Here is a 23,743-nt window from a genome sequence, read left to right as displayed (position 1 = left end):
TCATCATCATCATCATTTGTGGTGTGAATGTGTGATGCCATTTGTCTACATCCCCTCTGGTTTTTCTTTTTTTTCTTTTTTTTTCTTTTTTTTTCTTTTTTTTAAAATTTTTTTTTTCAACGTTTTTTATTTATTTTTGGGACAGAGAGAGACAGAGCATGAACGGGGGAGGGGCAGAGAGAGAGGGAGACACAGAATCGGAAACAGGCTCCAGGCTCCGAGCCATCAGCCCAGAGCCTGACGCGGGGCTCGAACTCACGGACCGTGAGATCGTGACCTGGCTGAAGTCGGACGCTTAACCGACTGCGCCACCCAGGCGCCCCCCCTCTGGTTTTTCAATATTCCATTTCCCCCAAGATTTAAGTTTCCATTTAAATCTGAGAATTATTCTAACATTTGTTAAAAACAGCAGGACAGACTTTATTGGATAGAAGGGGGAATTGACTGTTGTTGTAGGGGAGAGAGACTGAACTCAATTACGTATACAACAGAGAACAGTAGAAATTTATAGCCAGGGAACAGAGAGAAAGGGAGAGAATGGAACATTAGTAAGAATAACTTGGTTAGGGGGTGTCTGGCTGGCTTAGTCAGTGGAGCATGTGACTCTTGGTCTCAGGGTGATGAGTTCAAGCCCCACGTTGGGCATAGAGATTACTTAAAAAAAAAAAAAGAGCAACTTGTTTAGGTATTAAGGGTGGGAGGGAAGAAGAATTTGGTTAGACATTAATGTTGTAGGAACAGCAGTGGGATTAACTATCAAGGGTGAGGAGATGCTCCATAACTGGCCGTGCAAGATCTTTGCTAAAATGGTTCAGCAGTCTGAAGAAGAGGGTATCAGCGGCCTGATGAAGAGGGTTCAAAGGAGTCTGGCTAAATACTGGTCAAAGGGTCTTTGTCACCCCAAACCAACTTCTCATACATGTGTGCCTGTTTCTGGGCCGTGTTATGGTATTGATCTTTGTTGTGGACTGAGTTGTGTACCCCCCCTTCCCCAACAAATTCATATGTTGAAGTCCTAGCTCCCTATGCCACGGGATGGAGATTGGGAGAAAAGAAAAGAAAAGTGTGGTCATACAGGTGAGCCCTAATCCAAAAGAACTGATATCCTTCTAAGAAGAGGAAGAGTCACCAGAACTCTTGGTTCCCCACCATCCCCTTTCCATGTTTTTGACAGAGGAAAGGCCATGTAAAGCTATATTAAGTAGACAGTTCTCTTCCAGCTGGAAGGATTGCTCTCACCAGGAATTAAATTGGTTGGCACCCTGGTCTGGGACTTCTAACTCCAAAACTGTGAGAAAATAAAATCTCTTGTGTATGCCATCCAACCTATGGTATTTTCTTATGGTAGCTCTAGCAGACTAATACAATCTCTTTTTTGTTTGCTGTGTTAACACCCAATTGTCTTAATTACCATGCTAATAATTGTGAAGGAAGACCCCATTCTGTTCCTTTCTTTTTAGATTATCTATTTTTTTCTCCTTATTGGTATAAATTGATTTTAACATAAGTTTGTCTACAATCCCATCAAAATGTTTGTTGGAATTCTATTGGTGTTAGAGATTACTGTGTGAAGAATTAAAATTTTCGGATATTGATTTTTCCTACTTAGGAAAACAGTGAATCTACCTATTTATTCAGATATTCTTTCCTATTACGTTTTATAACACATATACATTTATTTCTTGATATCTTAGAGTTTTTTGCAATTGTAAGTGGTATATTTTTCTCCGTTACATTCTGTAGTTGTTATTTGATAATGCTGATATGATGTCCCTTTTATTTAACACTTCCGTGTCTGTCTTACAAATCAAGGTCATGCTCTTTCATAATCACAGTGAAATTGAAAGTTTACAAATTTTACATTGGTGGATACTATTATGATTTCCTATTGATCTTGCTCAAATCTTACCAGCTGTCCTAATAATACACTTTATAGTCAAAGATGGGGGAAGATTAATTTTTTTCTGGTCCTACACTCATTCCAGAAGCACACATTGCATTTAATATTTAGTTGTCATATTCCTTTTGATTTGTTTAATCTAGAACAGGTCCTTAATTTTTCCTTGATTTTCATGAGGTTGGCATTTTTAAAAGTTCAAGCCATTTATTTTCTGGAACGTCTTTCATTTTCATTTTGTGATTTTGTCATGACTAGGTTAAAATTACACAGTTTTGGCAGGAACATCATAGTGGTGATGTAGTGAGTATACTTTTCAGTATGTCATACTGGTATGTCATACCAGTGAGGACGTGCTGTCAACTTGTCCCACTACTGAACATAACTTAGATACCTGATTAGTGTGCATGTCTGCTAGATTTCTTACTGTAAGAATAGTATCTTTTTTCCTTTGATAATTAATAAGCTTTGAAATGATGTAAATATTCTAATCCTAATCACTTCCACCCACGGATTTTAGAATTTATTCATGATTCGTGCCTAAGTTAATTATATTATTGTTATGAAATGATGATTTTCTAGTGTCATCGTTTCCTCTACATTTATTCGTTGGCATTCTAGTGAAAGGAATAGATCTCCCTTCTATTTAATTCATTTCTGTTTTTCTGTATTTATTTGCTTATATCACCACAGACTCCTGGATTGTTTTATCTAATGAGTAAGAATCTATAACTGTTACTCTAATCGTCACATCTTTACTGGTTTGTCCAGTGGGCGCCCCTTCACTCTGGCTTCTGTTGTTATGTTGACACACCCCTCTGTTCTCTGAGCATTTCCTTACTTTATGGCACAAGGTGTTTCAGATTCATCCATGAGTTTCCAGCCCAGTCTGAAAGCAACCATTTTTAGTGAGGATTGCAGGGTCTGTATATTGCAGAATGGCATTTAGAAACTAAGAACTGGGTGCTAAATATACTCATTACTGTTAGGGTGTCCTTGCTGCTAAACCCTCTTTAGTATGCAGAAATGGTAAATACATAAACCCATGCGCAAATACACTTTTCTATTTCCATACATGTTAGCTATCTATATTAAATTTCTAAATATTTACCTCCATTTCTAATACAACATTATAGGTCTAATTTTTTAATATATTAAAATATATTAATATATTAATTTAATTAAAATATATTTAATATAAAATTAATTTAATTAAAATATATTAATTTTAAAAAATATATTTATTGTCAAATTGGTTTCCATACAATACCCAGTGCTCATCCCAAAAGATGCCCTCTTCAATACCCATCACCCACCCTCCCCTCCCTCCCACCCCCCATCTGCCCTCAGTTCTCAGTTTTTAAGAGTCTCTTATGCTTTGGCTCTCTCCCACTCTAACCTCTCTCTTTTTTTTTTTCCTTCCCCTCCCCTATGGGTTCCTGTTAAGTTTCCACTTTTCCCTATTTGTCAATGCCTCCTTTTCCTCTCATTATGACACTCTGATAGCTTGATTATTAGCCATTCTGGTATTTTTCTATAGGTCTCTGAGTCTGTTAATTTTTTTCTTTTCCTTTTTCCTCTCTTTATATTGAATGGTTTCTGTTAATTTATCTTCAAGTTCAATAACTCTTCTTTTTTTGGCATCTCCATTTTGTTGCTGAACCACTAGGAATTTTAAAGTTTATTTTATTATGCTTCTCAAATATGGCTCTTTTTTTGTAGTTGTGAAATTGTGTCTTTCTATTGTATTCGAAAGTGGTTGCCCTTACATCTCGGAAATGGTTATGGTAGCTTCACTATAGACTTTGATAATACCAACAATCGTGTCCTTTCAGGGTTTGCACCTGCTGAGTGTCAGGTCTTGGTTCTTCTTTTCGTGGTAATTTTAGATTATGTCTTGGACATTTTGAATATGCTGTGAGATCCCGAGTCCTTTAAAAATCTTTTCGAGGGGCACATGGGTGGCTCAGTTAAGCTTCCAACTTTGGCTCAGGTGATAATCTCAGGCTTCATGAATTCAAGCCCTGTGTCAGGCTGTGTGCTGACCGCTCAAAGCCTCGAGCCTACTTTGGATTTGGTGTCTCCCTCTCTCTCTGCCCCTCCCTCGCTAGTACTCTGTCTCTGTCTCTGTCTCCCTCAAAAATAAATAAAAACTTTAAAAAATTAAAAAATCTCTTGAGAATACTGATTCTGGTTTGAGGTCAACAGATTGTCAATCTGGAGATGTCAGTGTCCCAAGTTCTGACCCACCAGTATTGGTAGAAGGGGATAGTGTTACATAGGTCAAAGGGTATCCAGCGATTTGTTAGCTGATAGGAACCAGGACAGCCCCACTCAGAAATGATTCACTTAGGTTCTAAGGGCTGAGCTATTCTTTCCTTGTGCTGATTGGCTTGATCCAGGCAGAGAAGGTCTGACTAGAACAGCTTGACTTAGGGTCTCACAGTCTAGGCATGTATCTCAGGAGTTGAGAACCCACAGCCTATGGTCTTCTCATCGGTGGATGCTGGGATGGACACCATAAGAAGGGATAGCTACTCCTGTGCATATGTTCAGCAAGCCTCTTCTGCACCAGCTTGCTGATGCCTTGCTTCCCTCCTTGACTTGTTTTGCTTCCCCTCCCCCCTCACTCCTCACCCTCACTGGTCTTGCCTTCCCATTGCTTGCCATTCTACTACATTAACATGATCTTTTCTGACTCAGTTTTCTAAAATGTATTATAAATTCTTACAACGGTTATGAACAAACAGCCTTTGCCATCGTTTTTGTCTATTTCATCTGTGTAGCAAGATCTACTCATAAAACAATGGCTTTGAAATGATGCTTTGTATATTCTTACATGAAATGGTTTTCAAATCAACTTTAAGGTAAAATTTACATAAAATAAAGGCATCCATTTGAAGTATACAGTTCTGTAGGTTTTGACAAGTGTATATACTCAAGTACCCACCAATGTAATTAAGATATAACCGTTGCTATTATCCTAGAAGGGGATCAGTGACATCCCAGGTGGCTTCAGAAGGGAAGAGGCTGAGGGATCTCATGACCCTGTGCTGCTTGACCTCCCTTCCCACCTTAGCACTTGCCCTGCTGTGGCCATCCTGGCACCTCTTCACTCCCCTCTCCAGACGCTGCCTGTTCCAGATGGCTCTGCCAAGAGCCCTGTCCCTCCATAAGTTCCAAGTTGCTTGAGTGGCCTGGCTTTGCGTTGTCTACCCTCTCATGACCTCTGGGGGGAGAGGACCATCTGATGCACAGACACAGACCAGCAAAGATACCTTGCAGGGCTGGTGGCCAGGGAGTGTGCAGACCCTGCTGGTGCCAAACCTGCCCACTTGGGCATCAGGGGTCTTGAACATTCGCCACTCAGTGCAGGGCCCATCCAGTGCCAGACACCTGTGAGAGCCGGAAGTTGGCAGCACTGGTGAGTTCAGCAGAGGTTGGGCCGCTGACCTTGAGCTTGCCTTTTGGCGCATTTTTGTCATGCCCTTCACTCGTGCGCTTTTCAAGTCGTACGTCCAAGGATGTGTCACAAGCATGCGACAAATCAGTGAGTGCTTGGCCTCTGAGGAGGAGGCAGCTAGGAGGCCTCTGCAGGCTTCCGAACATGTAGTAATAATGTACAAACTGAGCTTCAAGGGCCACTCCTACAGCCGGCTGCACCCCGGCCTGGACATCGTCAGCCCATTCACCCACTCGCCCATTCATCTGCTCTGGGGTCGTTTGCTGGCCCTGAACCTCTCCTCGGTCTTGTTCACAAGCCATTGTTGTACCAAGAGGGCTGTCTTTACCCCTCTGTTTGACATCACCCTTGAAAGGCTGTGTGCCATCCCGCAACTCAGAGCCCCTCTTGGGGGAGCCCCCTGCTCCTTCTGGCGGGACTCTTTAAAGAAGCTGGTTCCCTCTCTTGGCAACTGCATCATGTTCAGCCCCTTGGGAATGGTGGAGTCTTCCAACAGGGGCCCAGGCAGGCTTCCTCTGCCTTGTGAGCTGCTAGACTTCTTTAGGAGGCGGGCCAGTGCTATCCAGTCACAACCCTCCCCCCCCCCCCCCTTTCCTTTACTATAAGAGACGGAGCCCAGGGCTTTAGCAAAGTGCCAGAAAGGCAGAGCACAAGAGGAAGACAACCAGAGAAGTAGCCCTGCCACCACTGCGTCTCATCCCCCACCCGCAGAGCAGTGAGAATGTATCACCAGCATCTAGGCTCCTGCAGACCTCTGGAGTCTTCACTGCCTTTCATGCAGTCTGGGGCCTGTGAAAGGAAACCTCAGTTCATGCTCCCAGAAGACAACTGAGGTAAGAAATCCCAGGTGTCTCTTAGCTGCTTCCCTGAAGTCCTTGCCATCAGTAGCTCGTTACAGCCAGAGGTGTCCTGCCTGTTTGCAGGAGTGAACCAGATGCAGCAGGTCTCTCTAGCCAGCCACATCCTGATCCCTGCTGTAAAAGAGGCGGAAAGTGCTGGGTGAAAACCAGGCCATTGGCCCAGTTCTCCAGCCTCACTGATGTCAGGAAAAAAGACACAAGGAGAGAAGTTTCCAAAGACACTGTGCAGTGAAAATTCTCCACCCGCAAAATGGAAAAGGTCAATGTCACCAAAGCTTCCTTGCCTGCCAGTGCCACTTTGTAGGGTCAAGGTGAACTAGCCCTCTCTCCTTCCTTGCCCCACTCCCTCCAAGCTTCCTTGTATAGCCATTGGTGGAGTCCTAGGCTTGAGAAGAAAGCTGAACTCCAGTGGAACCACGAGGTCTTGGAGGAGCAAACTAAAGCCCCTTCAGACTAAAGTGCCACTCAGCCTGCCTGCTCTTTCTCTTGGCCTGTGCAGGGGTCTGCAGGCTCCCAGCCCTCACCCACTTCCTTTGTAGAAGCTGGCCACAAACGTGTTATTGGTTGCCATTGACTGGCCCACACAACAGGTCCTGTTTGCCTCCCTGCATCTTCCCCCACACCAGATAATTATGAAATGAGATGTACAGTGCCTACTCCCCTTCTTTTCCCCCCAGTCATAGCTGTAGCATTTTATACTTCTGAATACTCTCACCTGCTAGCATCTCAACCCTCCCCTCCAGGCCTTCCCCTGGCAGAATGGAGTCACCTCTTCCTACGTGTGTGGATTCTCTTCCCTTGTTCTTGTGGACCCCTCCTCCCTTCTTTGCCCTCAAGCTCATCTCTTTGCCAGTCACTTCCTCTGTTGCAGCCAGCACACGTGACTCAACCAGCCTTCCTGCTTTGTTTTTTTTTTTTTTTTAAAAGACACATTTATTCAGCGTCATGATCAGACTATTACATTTAGCAATCAACAGCATGGGTGCAAAAAAAAAAAAAATCTACATTAAAACCCTTTGTTGGAATGCTTTACACTTTCCACAGAACAGAAACTAAAATAACCTGTTATACAATTAGTCACAAATACAGTCCTCGAGTTTTTTGCCCATACACATGAGTATTGTCTAAAACATGTCTTCTTTGTAGCAACTAGGCCCTGCCACCACTGTGCTTGGCTGAGTTCACAAATCTGTTGTAACCTGTAGCTTCCCTGTCACTTCTCTGGCTCTCCTCTCCTGCTAAGCTTTGTTTCCTGGCAGTAATTAAAACCTTCTGCCACTGCCATAGCTACTGCTGCTGCTGGAACCGCCATAGCCACCTTGGTTTCGTGGTTTGGCAAAGTATTGGCCTCCACCACCATAGGGGCCAGAGCTTCTGCCTCCAAAATTTCCTCCTTTCATGGGTCCAAAATTTGAAGATTGATTGTTGTAATTGCCGAAATCATTATAGCTTCCACCACCTCCAAAGTTGCTTCTATCGTTACCAAATCCGTTATAGCCATCCCCACTGCCACCATATCCACCACCACCACCTCGTCTGCCGCCAAAGCCACCTCGCCCACTGAAGTTTCCTCCATGGCCAAAGTTGTCATTCCCACCAAAACCACCTCCACGACCACCACCGAAGTTCCCAGAACCACTTCGACCTCTTTGGCTGGAAGAAGCACTAGCCATCTCTTGCTAAGATAAAGCTTTCCTTACTTCACAGTTGTGGCCGTTCACAGTATGGTATTTTTGAATGACAGTCTTGTCTACAGAGTCATGGTCTTCAAAGGTCACAAAAGCAAAGCCTCTCTTTTTGCCACTGCCTCAGTCAGTCATGATTTCAATCACTTCAATTTTCCCATACTGTTCAAAATAATCTCTTAGATGAGGTTCTTCAGTGTCTTCTTTAATGCCACCGACAAAAATCTTTTTCACAGTTAAGTGGGCACCAGGTCTTTGAGAGTCTTCTCTCGAGACAGCCCTCTTTGGTTCCACAACTCTTCCATGCACCTTGTGTGGCCTTGCATTCATGGCTGCATCCACCTCTTCCACAGTGGCATACGTGACAAACCCAAAGCCTCTGGAGCGCTTGGTGTTTGGATCTCTTATTACCACACAGTCCGTAAGCGTTCCCCGTTGCTCAAAATGGCTCCTCAGACTCTCATCAGTTGTTTCAAAGCTCAAACCTCCAAAGAAAAGCTTCCGCAGCTGTTCAGGCTCTTTGGGAGACTCTGACTTAGACATGACGGCGGTGGGAGGGGAGACTTTCACGATGCTTACTCGGCAGCATCCACGGGCAGGAAGGCAGCCTGCCTGCTTTGTACCTGGGTGGAGCTGATCTGGACACCACGTCCCTATCCCAGGCTTTCATCTTCAGGTCTCCCCCAGACTCAGAGAAAAGCTTCCTCCTGCTTGTCTAGGCACATTGCAGTATGCAGCAGATATCCCCAGCCTACCTACATTTATGGTTAGCAGCTTCACTCCAACTCACAACCTCCTCTTTGGCCCACGGGTCACCTCTCAACCCCCATTTTGGGCCCCTGCTGAGCAGTAGCCAGGAGCTGCTCTCCTCAGTGCCCCGGTACATACTGGCTTCTCTCTCACTGTTACCATAGCCGCTTCCCCTCCAGTAGCCAGCATATCTGCAGACTCAGCATCCAAACCCACCTTTGACTCTGATGAAATTGATATGGACGCCATGACTCCTTCCCTGGCTGCCATCTCCCCATCTTCCCCATCTCCAATGAGAGTTTTCCATTTTCCATTTTTTATGGCCCTTCCTTGTTCCGAGAACATCCCGCCCAGTGGCAGCACTGCTTCAGCTCTGATATTCACCAGCTGACTACACCCTCAGTCAGCGACCCACATACAAACTTCCACCTTTCCTTTGACGTGGGAGAAATCACACAGCCAACATTTGTTCTCCTGGTGGGCTAGAGCCTAAAGCCACCAACTGCGACAGCTCTCTCCCCTTTGGAATCTTTGCAGCCCCAGCACTGGCTCCAGACTTAGCCTCTCTTGTAGCCCAGCCACCCAGTGGAAGTGTGGCCCTATCAGTTTTTGTCAGTTTGACCTCCCTCTGTTAGATCTTTGGCATCCCTGTCGGTACTCAGCTGGCCTTTTGTGATACCCTGGTGTTGGCGAAGGCCTAACCGAGCACCAAAGTCATGGCCCGGTTGCAGCTGGAGAGGCCAGCTCTATGGAAACAAACCTGTCTTAGGAGACACCTTCCTTCCTGCCAGTGGTCAGGTGCTTGGGTCTTCCTTCTCATTAATCCATGACCATCCAGAGCACTCCTGCTACTACCAGAGGAGACAGCACTGCTGAGAAGAGACATGTGCCAGGAGACAGTTACTCCTTGTGGTCACATCACCTGAGGCCCTTCTGATTAGAACACATCTGTAGGCAGAAGGGCCAATAGCATATCAGTGTTTGGAGATACTTCTGCCTTTTTCCCAGAACATCTTGGGGCTCTCTGACCACTGCATGTGTACTGCAATGCAGGGCCTGGTGCCATACCTGCACTTTCAGCCAGTATTGTTCCTGCCTGTAGTCAGAGCCCCTGGGGCCTACCTGTTCAGAGCACAGGTGTTGCAGTATGGGGGGATGGCACCACACTTGGGCTTGAAGCTACTTCTGCTCCCGTCTTCATTCACAGTACCTAAGGCCCACCTGTCCAAAGCACTCACGGTATAGTGGGAATTGACAGATTTGTACCTATGACTGGAGGCCCCTGTATTCCTGTCTGTCAGAACACCTGGGGCCCCCTTGTCCAGAGAACAAGTGATATAAGAGGAGGGGCCGATATGATATCTGTGTCTGGAAACACTACCATTCCCACCAATATTTGGAACGTGTGTGGGGTTTGTGTTCAGAGCACACCAAACCCTTCCAGTCTCACATTCTGTCAGAATGCCAGCGATCCATCCATTCAGGGTACCCCCTTTGACTCTGGGGGAGCCAGCATTACTGAGAAAGTACCTGTGCTTGGAAATACTTTAGGTCAGAGTGACTGCGCCTCTGATATGAGCACAGCAAGCAGTTGTCTTGCTTTTAGGCCACCCATATCACCAGCCCAGGGCTTCACTGGAGACAGCTGTTAGGCCTCCATTCATATTCCTCTAGTGCAAGATCCGGGATCTCAGCAACTAAGCAGGAAAGGTTTCCTCTGGGAATGGCAGGCCACCACAATACCCCATGAATGGACCTTGCTTTGCTGGTCAGAGGCTCAATATCTTTTGGCTATGTGAAACAAACCTAACCTCTCCTTGTCTTCCTAAAGTAAGCTGGAGGTTGAACACCTCAGAGTGTGTATATATGCAAGTGTTAGAGGGAATGGAGCAGATGAGGCCAGCCACGTGTCAACACACTAGACTTGAGAAGTTCCGCCAAACTCAAGTAGGAAAGAGCTCTGTACGTATCGTTAATCAAGCCCTCCCTGGCTTTGACTGTTAGCTTGGCAGATCCAAGGTCTGGGTCAGAAGCAGCAAGACACCCACTGCTGCCTGTAGCTGTCCCTTTCCCATTTGCCTCAATGAGCTCTTATCTATCCCCAGTTGTAAGTACGTAAATCCTTATTAACTTGTCCTCTGTTCACATGTCCTTTGCTCTTTGACTCAACTGGAGAAAGAATTGACTTGTCTGAGTGTTGATGTGCTGAGTCAGAATGAACTGTACGAAATTTCCTGGGCCCATGACTAGGATGCGGAAGCCCCTACACTTTATGACTATGCATGCTGACTTCTGGGGCCTCTGTTTCCAAGTATAGGGATGACAGCACAGGAGGACATGAGTCCAGAGGAGGGAGAGAAGAGGTAGTCACCCTTGACTTTCTCCTCTGACTCTCACCATTCTGACCTCCCCTAGGCCAGACCATTCCTGATGTGGGTTAGGAAACCATAAGTCGCAACTTTAGTCTTTGTAAAATGTTTAAATATATTTTTGTTGCCTTTTTACTGGGTTAAGCTTAGATCAATGCCTCCACATTCCCACCTTAGCAAGAGAGAATGGGCTTTGCATCCAGGCTCTTGGGCCTGGAGGGACAGAAGAAGAAAGAGCTCATACCTGTTCTGTAATGATTGAAAAATTTAAATCTAGGATGTTCCATGTTACCTAGAAGTTATTTTCCATAATATGTCTGAAAATAAGTGGTTAAGGCCTAGCTGGAAAAAAAATAAGAACAAAAATAAAAAACTCAAACACCTGTCTGGCTCTAGTGCAAATTACTAAAATATCAAACTGCAAGAGTTACAATTTCACCCAGTTATAGCTGACCCTAGAGTTAGTCTGTGTCTCCACTGGGGCTAATTTCTGAAAGCACTTCTTTTCTAAGCTATTTCACAACCCATGAGAATCATCCTAAGATGGGGGAAAGAGACCAGCACAAGCATTTCCCTTTGCTCCTTCTGAATTATCTTATTAAACATTTCTCCAGTGAAGACTCTACCCCTCACCCTGAGCTGGGCTCTAGTGACATAGACTTGAAACACATCTCTTGCCCCTGAGGAATTTACAATATAGTAGAGGAGACAGATGAATAACCAAAATTTACAAGTGCAGGCATACACGATAGGTTTATGGGAGCAGGTAAGGAGGACATAAAACTAAGTCTGAGGAGATAAAACAGGAATTGTGCCTTTAAGAAGAGGAAGCAGCCTGGTGGAGAAGGGCTATTTTCCAGGTCAAGGAAAAAGTGTGGAAGGCAGAAAACAAAGGTCACTCATGAACTCATGGGACACCAGGCAGGTGGTCCAGTGTGGCTGGAGAGAGAAACCAAAGCTGAAAAGTGCAGCTGCAGGGAGAACGGGTGCAGGTGATAGACAAAGTGATATTGCAAGGGGGGAGGAGGGGGAGGTGTCCATGATTCTGAAAGTGTAAGTTATCATGAAAGGGTTGTAAGCAAAACTGTGAAGAGATATCTAGGTTGTAGAAATGTCCCTGCGGCTGGGTGTAAGCACTGAATAGGTGCCAGAACAGGGGCAAGGAAGCACGTGGGAAACTTTGCATTGACTCGAGCAAAGACCAGACAATGAGTTGCTGGTCTAGAGGACATGACAGTGGGTATGGCGAGGATGTAAAATGAGAGGGAGGCTAAGTGGAAGACTACAATCATACAGGCCTGTTCTACCATCTGATTTGGATAAGTGGACATGAGTAGTTTTGCAAAAACGAAATCAGTTTAATTTTTAATAGTATGAGATGCTTATGGAGGATTCAGGTAATATTGAGAAGGCACTTCATTTGCTCATCAGTTTCCTGTATTTATTTAGCCTCTGGGATGGGATAAGGACTCTTCTAAGTCATAGCATCAATTACAAAAAAGGCCAAACCCCAGCCTTTGTGGAGCCTGCATTCTAGCTGGAGGGGAGAAAATAAACAACAAACATAGTCAGTAAATTATCTGGTAGGTTAGCAGCAGCTAGTGCTATGGAAAGTAGGGCCTTTGTGCCATGGGGCCTGACCCTGGCAGACGTGCCCACTCAGCTGAGTGGGCTCTGAGACCAGACGCTGCTGGCTCCCACTGGTTTTTCTGGTCCTCCAGGAAAGCTGCCTACAGTGTTGAAGGGTTATTGGTGAGCTATTTGGAAGTGAGGGCAGGCAGGCAGACGGGAGGAGGCAAGGAGGCCACACTCTCTCCTAGTGCTTTTCACTGACATCACCCAGTAGAATATAATGGTGAAGTTAGACTTCTGAAACTTTGTGTAGAATCACATTATGAATGAGTGGCTAGAGATCCAGGGACCAGGAGCCTGGTGTGGCAGGATGCAGAGAAACTCTCACTGATGGATTTATCCACCCACCTTGGATGATCAAAAGTTTAAAGCTATCAGGTAAACTCCTGTTACTCTGCTGAGCTTCCCTGGGTCCAATTGTGCACGGGACTGTGTACAGCCCTCATAGCAAGCTCTGTGCTTTGGTCGGGTCTTATGTCTCACGACTTCTATACTGGAAGGGAGAGGGAACATGTACTGAAAAAAAATCTGAGCTGCCTTAAAATGGCTCTTAAAGACAGGGTTGAAATTAATTCCAGAAATGCCCTGCACAAAACTCAGAGATGTCACATAACCTTTTCCAATCTCACCATCCTTGTCTGCAAAATGTAAAACTAGTTCCTGCTTTCCAAAGCAGGCATATTATATGCAAGTGATTTGGGAAATGTAAAATGCAGAAAGCAGAAAATCAGAGAGCCTGAGTTTGAATCCTGCCTTTAGCACTCAATAAACCCTGGTAGAATACTTCATCTTTCTGTAAAATCGAACTAAGACTAATGCGAAATTTCGTTCTTTCTTGTGAAAATTAGATTATTATACATACAACACTAAGAACACTACCTGGCACATAAAAGGTGAGATACAGCCATTTGCCATTTTATTATAAAATTTTAATAAATCATAGAAATTATTAGCATATATTTTATTAATCTATAATCCCTTCAAAATTGATGAGATGACGCTATGAGTCTAAGATCCCAGTAAAGATTTTTTTTTTTTTAATTTTTTTTTTTTTTTAACTTTTTATTTTTGAGACAGAGAGAGACAGAGCATGAATGGGGGAGGGTCAGAGAGAGGGAGACACAGAATTGAAACAGGCTCCGGGCTCTGAGCTGTCAGCACAGGGGCCCGATGCGGGGCTCGAACTCACAGACCGCGAGATCGTGACCTGAGCCGAAGTCGGCCGCTTAACCGACTGAGCCACCCAGGCGCCCCCATCCCAGTAAAGATTTAATTGGTCATCTGAGAAAGTTTGTTGGGAAAATAGTTGATCTTTATCATTTTCTTTTCTATAATTATCAACTCCATTTGGCTCTTCAGGGAACATATTAATATTGTTAAGAGGTAGCAGAGAACTGAATATGACACTTTGAAATACTTCTCATATGGAGAACTCCACCTCCAGTTGAATTTACACGTGGAAGTGTGAAGAAAGCTGGCCTCCCAGTATGCCTGAAATGGAACCCAGTATGATATCTTGAAGTATCCTAAGTAGAGCACCCACAGGACAGGAAGAAGTTGGAGCAGTGTGAGTGGATTTATTGCTTCTTATCCTGAAGAGGCTTGTTAACAGCTACATGCTTTTCACCGAAAGGTCAAGTGCAGACAGACAGATTTGACAGAAAAGAGTGATTCCACATTAAAAGCCTAGGGGGGAAATGTCTGTCACTTCTCTCAATAGTTGCCAGCAGCTGTCTGGTGCTGCAATGACATGTCTCTGGGCATTTCTGAGTTGAGCTGTAGACTGGGCTCAAGAGGGGCCCTTCTAGGTCAGAGAATGGACAAGGTTAAAGGGAAAGAATTTTGCTTCAATTCAATGAATGGACATGAGATATTCACATTCCACCTCCCTCAGGGATTACTGATACAATGAAGGAAAAAAAAAGTAAAAACTGGGCCACCCTGGTGGTGATGGGACATAGGATAGAGTGTTTAGTGGGTGGTAGATGGAATTAACTTTCTGTTCCCTTTTGTAGGAGTTTTTTCCATCATTCCTTTAGAACAGTGAGGTGGTGCTTTCTCTAAGAAGTGTCTCTTCTGAATTACATTGTCAGGTCTAGTTTGTTGAGATCAAGGAACAATATGGTGGCTGGTCCGCAAAGACAGCCTTCCAGTGGACCACACCATCCAGTCTTCATGTTCTATGTAGTCTTTCCCACTTTGTTGATATGGGGCAAGGGAATGAAGCTCTCAGTCAGAAGCTGAAGTAGTCAGGAAATTGAAGCACTAAAACAGAAGACAAAGGTCATATAAGAAAAAGTGTGGGACTGAAAGCTCAGTGGTCTCAGGAAGCCAGATCAATGCACAAGTGTTGGCCTATTGGTTCTAGTGAATCACATGAATATGAGGTTCTGCATTGGGTTCTCAAGATAACAGTATCTGCATTACCTAGGAACTTACTAGACATGCAAGATTTGGGGCTATACCCTAAGGTAACTGAATCACATACTCCAGGGGTGGGGCCAGAGCTTAACAAGCCTTTAAGTGATTCTGATGCTCATTAAAATTTGAGAACCAGTGGCTTAGAAATTTGTTACTCAAAGTGCGATCTGTGGAGTTTGTTAAAAATGCAGACTTGGCCTGAATCAGAATCTGCTTGACAGTATCCGCAGATGAATCCTGTGTACCTAATGTTTGAGAAGCATTGGCTTAGAATGTTCATGTCAGACTACAGGTAGTACCTTCAAGCATGAAGTATTTGCAGAATCAACAATATGGAGAACCTGGATGTATTCCCACCTGAGGAAGTCGTGGCCCTGAACAAAACTGAGCCCTGGTTGAGCTGGTGCTTGAGCCTCCAGCCTAAAAACCTTACCTGGAAAGACCTATAAACCCTGTTCATTCCTAGGCTATAAATCCTACTCGTTCCTAGGATATAAACCTGGCATGGAACACTGGAATGGCCTAAAGACTCCCGAGCACTAATTTCATTCCAGTCAGAGAGAAAAGGCTCCTTGTTGCTAGACTCAGCTATACTCCTGAGGTTGTAGGTGAGTCTTCTTAACAAAGATTCTCCACAAGATCTTTAGGAGTTGACTGAGAGGCTAGCAAGTCAGGGCAATGCCTTTTTTCCCCCTCTTGTGAGCTTTTATCAGTAATGGCAGTCCCTGTTGTGGTGGGAAAAGGGAACAGGAAACTCCCATTTGCTGCGCTCTATTATGTGTAAGGAATTATGCTTTCTTTACCTGATTTAATTATAAAGGATTGAAGGGATCTTCCTTGTTCCCACCAGTAGGAGCAGGTTTTCTAGGCTCCCTCATCTTCTGATATGACTTGCAGGTTCTTTCGTCATTAGACAACCCAGGGTGACTACAGTAGCATTCTGCCTACAAGGTAGAGAAGGCTGTGATTTTTGTTTTAAGATGCTTTGTTGTTCTCTCAAGGAATATCTAAAAAAAGAAATCGATATTATCAAGATGCTTCATATTGGTACATTCTGACAACTACATAGACCTCATTTTTAAATTTAAATTTTAGTTAATATACAGTGCAATATTGTTTTCAGGAGTAAATTCAGTGGTTCATCACTTACATACAACACTCAGTGATCATTACCACAGGTACCCTCCTTAATTCCCATCACCCATCTAGCCGATAGACTTTTAAAGGATAACTCTTAAGTTTTTATTTTGGAAAGTAGCACAAGAATAGGAAGAAAGCATTGAGTTTGGAGTTTGGATTAAGGCTTCAAGCCGTGTCCCAATTTCTGAATTTATTAGAAGAGTAACCTTGGTCAAGGTCAAGGTTAACACCCTTGAGCCTGATGTATTTTTATACAAAGTGCCTGAGACCTAATAAACCTTAAAATATTGTTAGCCCTTTTCCTTTACTTTTGTGATCTCCCTATATGTTTTTTTTTTCCCTTCTACAATGGGCCCTGGGGCAGAAGTGTTCTAATAACTTCACCTTGACCTCATTCCTTCACGACAAATTGTTGAGATCAAGTGGACTTAGAACAACAACACTTTCTCTTAATATAGTCTTCCATGGTGTATAGTGGCACCTATACATTTGCTTATTCTTCATTCATTAGTTTATTCAATTTCTATGGAGTAAGTTGTACTAGACTCAAGGATATAACTGTAAGCAAAAATAGAACCCATGAGCTACAATCAAGAGGATTGGCAGACATTTAGCAAATAATCATGCAACATATATAATTATAAATTTGGATGGATATGGGAAAGTGTATAAAATGCTCTGAAGATGAACAACACAGGGATCTGATCTTGTCTGGGCAGTCAGAGAAGGCTAATTTGAAAGAGTGACCTAAGATCTGAAAAATAAAAGAGTAGAATTTAAAAATAATTAGACTCTTAGAAGAAAACAGGCAAAAGTACTTCATGACCTTGGGTGAACAAAATGTTCTTAGATACAAAACCAAACTCATGATTGATAAAAGAAAAAATTCAATAAAATGGATCTTATCAAAATTAAAAAAAACCTTTGCTCTTTTAAAGACCCTGTTAAGAGAAAAAAAAAGATAAGTCACAGGCTGCGAAAGATTCTTGCAACATATATCAGATTACGTAAAGAACTCTCAAATCTCAAAAATGAGGCAACAACATAATTTATAAGATAGAAAAAATATTTGATGGTATATTTATATGCCAAAAAAGGTATATAAGTGACAAATGAGCATATTAAAAGATGCTTGACATAATAAGTCATTAAAGAAATACAAACTAAACCCCAAGTGCTTGTGAGAATACTAGGAATTTGTATGCACAGCCAGAAGGGAAGACCATGTGAAGACAGAGTGACAAGCCAAGGAGAGAGCCTTAGGAGAGACCAAACTGAAGACACCTTGATAGTCGACTTCTAGCCTCCAGAAGTGTGAGCAAGTAAATTTCTGTTGTTTAAGCCACCTAATCCATGTACTCTGTTATGGCAGCCCAAGTGAACTAGTAATATTAATAGATATCATGTGTATAAAAATAATACCACAAGAGGTAGAGAAGGGAACTGAACTATATCAGAGTAGCATTTCTTTATATCATTTGAATTGAACTAGTATAAATCTGAAGCTGAGTCTGATAGATGTATATGGTAAATCCTAGAGCAAACACTGAAAAAGAACTGAAAAACTATAGTGGTAATAGCAGTAATTAAGTTACACACTACATTAGAAAACTTGATGAAATTGAAATATCAGTAAAGGAGGAATTGAAGAACTAAAATCACATGATTTTTATATATAGAAAAGCCCAAGGAAGCTGCTGAAAAACTTCTAGAATTAAAAAATGAGTTTAGCAAGGTTACATGATGTAAGATTAATACATAAAATCAATTGTCATTTGTATTTCTGTGCACTTGCAATATTCAATCTGAAAATAAGAAAGCAATTACATTTTAAATAGCATCAAACTGTACAAAATACTTAGGATTAAATTAACAAGAGTTGTGCCAAACTTGTACTCTGAACACTACAAGACTTTGAAAGAAATTAAAGAAGGTTTAAGTAAGTGGAAAACATCCATGCTCATGGATTGGAAGACTTAGTATTGTAAGATGGCACTACTCCATCAATCAGTTCACAAATTGAACACAGTCTCTAACAGAGTCCCAACTGACTTCTTTGGGTAAATTTAGAAGCTGACTCTAAAATTTTTGAAGACTTGCAAAGGACCCAGAATAACCAAAATAATTATTAAAACTAACAATGAATGGGAAGACTCACACTTCTTCTATTTTTTTATAAAAACATTTTTTTTATTTTATTTAAAAAATTTTTTTAATGTTTATTTATTTTTGAGAAAGACAGAGACAGGATGCGAGTGGGTTAGGGGCAGAGAGAGAGGGAGACACAGAATCCGAAACAGGCTCCAGGCTCTGAGCTCACACTGCTAGTGGGAATCTTAAAATGATGCAGCTGCTCTGGAAATCAGTCTGGCTATTAACAGTCAATCTATTAAACATAGAGTATGACCCAGCAAATACACTCCTAGGTTTATACCCAAGATAAAACCTGTGTCCACACAGAATCATTTGCTCATGGCAGCATTGTCCTTAATAGCCCAAAGATGGAAATAGTGCGAATGCCCATCAACTCACAAATGAATAGACAAAATATGCCAATACATACAGTGGGATATTATTTGTCCATAAAAAGGGAATCTAGTAGTCAGTACATGCTACAACATGGATGAACTTTGAAAACATTTTACATGAAAGGAGTAAGTCACAGAAGAGCACATATTATATGATTCTGTTTGTATAACGTCCAGAATAGGGAAATCTATAGATACGTTAAGTAGATTAGTGGTTGCTCAGATCTGGGGTTGTGGGTGGGAGTGAGGGAGGGAGGTTAATAGCTAGAGGGTATCAAATTTGTTTTTGAGGTGATGAAATGTTCTAACATTGAGTGTGGTGATGGTTGCATATATTTGTGAGTATAGTAAAAACCTTTTGATTGTATAGTTTAAGTGGGAAAATTGTATGGTATTTGAATTATATCTCACTCAATCTGTTGAAGAAGGAAGAAGAGGAGGAGAAGGAGGGAGAGAGGAAGAGAAAGAGGGCCCAGGGAAAGTCCAGAGCAAAGTCCTGAGAAACACCAGTGTTTAAAGGTCATGTAGTCTGATGTCAAAACATCAAGATAAAATCATAAAACAGAGGTGCCTGGGTGGCTCAGTTGGTCAAGTACCAACTCTTGATTTCAGCTCAGGTCATTATCCCAGGGTTGTGGAATAGAGTCCTGCATCAGGCTCCATGATGAGCACGGAGCCTACTTAAGATTCTGTCCCTTTATCCCTTTGCCCTTCTCTGCCATGCAGACTCACTCTCTCTCCCTAAAATTAAGTAAGTAAATAAGTAAATAAATAAATAAGTAAATAAATAAATAAATAAATAAATAAATAAATAAATAAAAGAAACCTTAAAGTAAGTATTAAGTATTGGTCGTGTAGGTCTAATAGCAGCTGTGGAAACTATGTGTAAAGTAATGGGGTTTGGAGGAGGGGTCCTATGATACCCTTACACCTCCCAGGAGGTTATCACATCTAACTGATAATCTGCATATTGGGAAGGCAGGTGGTTCTGGTTTGGGAAGTATGAGGGGAAAAGAGGTAAATTCATAAAAGGCATAATTTGCTTTTCCCTAATTTTAAGACTGGTTCTGTCCATGAGAACCGTAGTTACATGACATTTGTTAAACCAAAAGGATCCAGTGGCAGAGTCTACCCCTCAACTTCCCCTTTCTAATCATGGGACTAGGTTAGCTGTGGAAACCATTCGGAGGAGAGAGGATGGATGGGCATGCCATGCGTATTCTTTTCTGGGAATGCCTTTTATCCGATCCTTTCATGGGTGACACTGAAGAAGAGTTACCTACAAAATGTAATATGCTTTAGAGTTAAAAGAGTCCTTAAAGTTCATTTCATTTAGTAGTTTTTAAAATTTTTATTTGCACTGTAACCCATTTTCAAAAGAAATCTTACATGAGACTCATGAGACCAATAAATATTCCTGGTATCTAAGAAAAGAAATACTAACAGGAGGCAGGAAGAAGCTGCTTCTTTTTCAGCAGTGCCCACAGCAGTGTATGGCTGGTGTTCTCCCATGGGCATCTTGGAGGTGAACACACTCTACTCAGAATATGAACAAAGCAGAGACGTGGCAAAGTTAACCATATTTAAAACAAAAGTCTTCTCTCTTCAGAGCAGTTCTCAGTCCTGACTGCACATCACCACAGATGGGAATGCTTTTGTTGTGGTTTGTTTAAATTACAGATGTTAGGACTTTTGTTTTTGGAGGTCAACGAACATTGCCAAAATGTTCTAAAAGTGCAACAGTTTACCCAGGGATCAAGATGCACACATGTTTATAACCACCATATTTTTCGTATCTTTAAGGTGTATCTTCTAGTCCCCCAGGTATGCAATTAGAATGTCAAGGGACTTCACTTTAAGTTCCCTTAATCTTGAGTAGGGGACACCGTTTTTCAATATTGTTTTCTCTTAACACACCATAAAGCATGATTTGGTTTATAAAAGTTCAATTAAAAAAATGTAATGGCCCATGTTACTTGGGATAATGACCTCAGGCCTCTACTTGGCTATAAATTCCTTATAATTTAGAAAGATACCTTAGCATAATCTTTGGAGTACAGTCTCTAGTTATTAGCTGATGGAAGGAAAGGCCATATTAAAGCCAGGCTGGACCTAACATCATAGAAAAAGAAAAACTGGTTACATCCTAAATCTCCCAGATTACAGATGCTCTCAGTAGTGGCCTCTAGGAGTGGACATCTGCATCTCTAAGGCTGCATAGAATTACAGAAAGAACATTGGCTTCTGAGTCAGACTTCCCAACATCCAAGACCTAGACTTGCCATTTACCAGCTCTGTAACCTTGAACAGCTTGCCTCAGTTTTTTCTTTTGGGAGATAGTGAAACAAGGTCTTTTTTTACAGGAATGTTGTGGAGATTAAATTAGGGTACCTACCATCTGAGAAATTAAATAAACAATTAGAAAATGTGACTTGACACAATGTGACAAGTGGACAAAATACAAAACAATTGAACACTGACTCAGAAGCTCTTTAGCAACTAGTTCAGGAAGCCAAGCCATAGCCTTTGTAGTCATCTGCCCAGAAGGGTGGGGGCTTGCTGAATGACTCCCTCCTTGTTTCCTCTGCTTCTAACACAGAACCAACTGGAGAAAGCCAAATAAGCTTTCCAATCCAATCCCATAGGATGCACCCCCTTCTAGGTAGCAATCTCCAGTTTCCACACCAATAGCTTTCAATCAGGGCCCACCTGAGACCTTCCCTTTTCCCGCACTGTGAATCTTTCCCACTCCTCTGCCTGCCTTTGAATCTGTACTGACCACAAGAGATGTTGGCTAATTTGCTTTGCTTTAACAAGCTCTGAATAAATAGCCTGGACTTCTTTTCACTTCGGTGGTCGTTGTTTATCTCCCTAAGTAGGCAATAAATATTCATTTCTTCCCTTGTGTCCCCCTTTCTCTTCTATCTGTGGGTACTGAAATATCCATATTGATCTTCCCTTTTACTTCAAGGAATCAGTTACAAATACTTCTGAAGGTTGAACAAAGTCTCTCATTTCATCTTAAAGATCTATCTCTAATAATTTCTCATTTTCCAGATATTTCCCAGGACACTGTTTGCTAAAGAATCCCCTGCAAACCTTGGTAATCATGGTTGAAAGGATTGAAGAGACAGGGATGGATGTTGAAGAGAGAGGTCCTTGCCTGAGTAGAGACCAAGTCTCATGTATGTTTTATAAAACAAGCAAATCAACCAACCAACCAACAAAAAATCACCTTGTCTTTGATCAGCATAAAAAGAGGCTTCCAGATAGAGAGGCTGAATTTACTTTTATCTCTCAAATATATGAAAATTGACCTTCCATAAAGCAGCCTTAAAAGGTCTAAGTTAGGGCTGCTGTGAATCTTCTGTTGAGGGGTCTTTCTTCGCTTCCACAATGCAAAAATAACAACTTGGGGGGAAAGCTGTCAGGCAGAACTGAGCTTCTTGGCCTCAGTCTGCTCAGTGTGGCCTGGGTGTTACTTACAGAGGGGTTTTGCGGATATTACAAACACTGGCAGGATTTCTTTGAAATCTTTTGGGCAAAGGAGATGGGGATGCATCATCCCTTTCAGAGCTGAACGGGGGCTGGGAAGAGGTATGACTACTCACAGGGCCCCAAATTATCTTGAAAACAGCTTGCTTGTGTCCCATGATTAAGTTAGTAAGATGTGCACCATATGCTGGCTTGGGCATGCTAATACCCTGATCCCCTGAGGATGAAGACACTGACCACTCGGAGTGGAGATGGCTCCCAAACTCGGACTGCTTGTCTGCATTCCTCTGTCTTTGAGGGAGAGGTTCTGTGGTTACCCAGGTGGCCTGACTGCAGAGTTCCCTGTAATTTGGGAAGCAAATGATTCACTTGTCCTGTTAAGCAGCACCAAGGTTGTGTCAATCGATTTTGCGCCTATTTGACTGGAAATTAGACAGTGAGAACCCTTCATTTCAGTATATGCGGTAAAGTCTGAAGGCCATTTTCAAATGGGTGACATTAGAATCAAGCCTCTTGAAGTAAAGCAAACAGAGAAGGAGTGAACAAAGCTGGTTTTAGAATGGTAAGTTGTCTCCTAACCTGGAACTTCTTTCTGCCCCTGCATACCCACAGCATATCACACCTGACCCCAAAGATTCTGCTTTCCCTAGTGAGGCCAGCCTGCCTTAAAACACTGGCTGTCCAAGGAACATATTGGCCCCTCAGATGGATGAGAAGTTCAGGTGCAGTTGGATTTTAATTTGATACAGAACTCTAGTTCTTTTCATCCAGTTCTGTGTCATTGGCTGTCATTGTTTCAGAGAGAAGAGTGCCTTCCCTACCATTTTTGCTGTTTTTTTCAGAATTATCACAATGGAGGAGGCAGACTAGAGTGCCTTTATGGACTGAATGTTTGTGTCCACCCCCAAATTCAGATGGAGAAGCCCTATCCTCATGTGACAGTATTTGAAGGTGGGACTTTTGGAAGATAGCTAGGCTTACATGAGATCAATGAGAGTGAGGCTTCCATGATGGGATTAGTGTCCTTATGAGAGGAAAAGAGACCAGAGCTCTCTCTCTCTTGGACTTTGCCACATGAGGACAGGGAAATAGCCCTCTGCAAGCCAGGAAAAGGGTTCTCCCAGGAATTGAATCTGCTTAGCCCCATGGTCTTGGACTTTCAGCCTCTAGAACTGTGAGGAATAGATGTCTATTGTTTAAGCCACCTGATCTATGGTATTGTGTTATAGCATCCTGAGCTGATGAATACAAGCAGTTATTCCAAAAGCTACTTATTCTAATTTATTCACTGTATGATTCATTATTTCAGTCATTCATTCAAAGATCCTTTGCATTCATTGCATGTTTATTTTATGCCAATCATGATGCCACATGGGTCGTTAGGATAGAAATAACTAAAGTTTCTGCTGGCAGAGGCAGACATATTACCTAGAACAATTACTTCATGCACTAAAGTTTCCAACAGAGACGTATGAAGTTTCCAGTAGAATCACAAAGGAGGTA

The 23,743-nt window shown here is 42.5% G+C and overlaps 2 protein-coding genes across 4 annotated transcripts in view; one reads left to right on the top strand and one right to left on the bottom strand.

The window, feature by feature from the left end:
• Nucleotides 1-23,743, top strand: part of LOC131492922 (uncharacterized) — a 534,086-nt gene that overhangs the window by 93,359 nt on the left and 416,984 nt on the right. The window lies entirely within an intron of this gene.
• LOC131492926 (heterogeneous nuclear ribonucleoprotein A1-like) lies at nt 7,164-8,482 on the bottom strand. Its single transcript, XM_058696871.1, has one exon. It carries the CDS (start codon nt 8,446-8,448, stop codon nt 8,029-8,031), a length of 420 nt encoding a protein of 139 aa, XP_058552854.1. The 5' UTR covers nt 8,449-8,482; the 3' UTR covers nt 7,164-8,028.

This window comes from Neofelis nebulosa, chromosome 13, assembly GCF_028018385.1.
Source record: "Neofelis nebulosa isolate mNeoNeb1 chromosome 13, mNeoNeb1.pri, whole genome shotgun sequence".
Lineage (NCBI taxonomy): Eukaryota > Metazoa > Chordata > Mammalia > Carnivora > Felidae > Neofelis > Neofelis nebulosa.
This window is presented reverse-complemented; position numbering and strand designations above follow the sequence as displayed.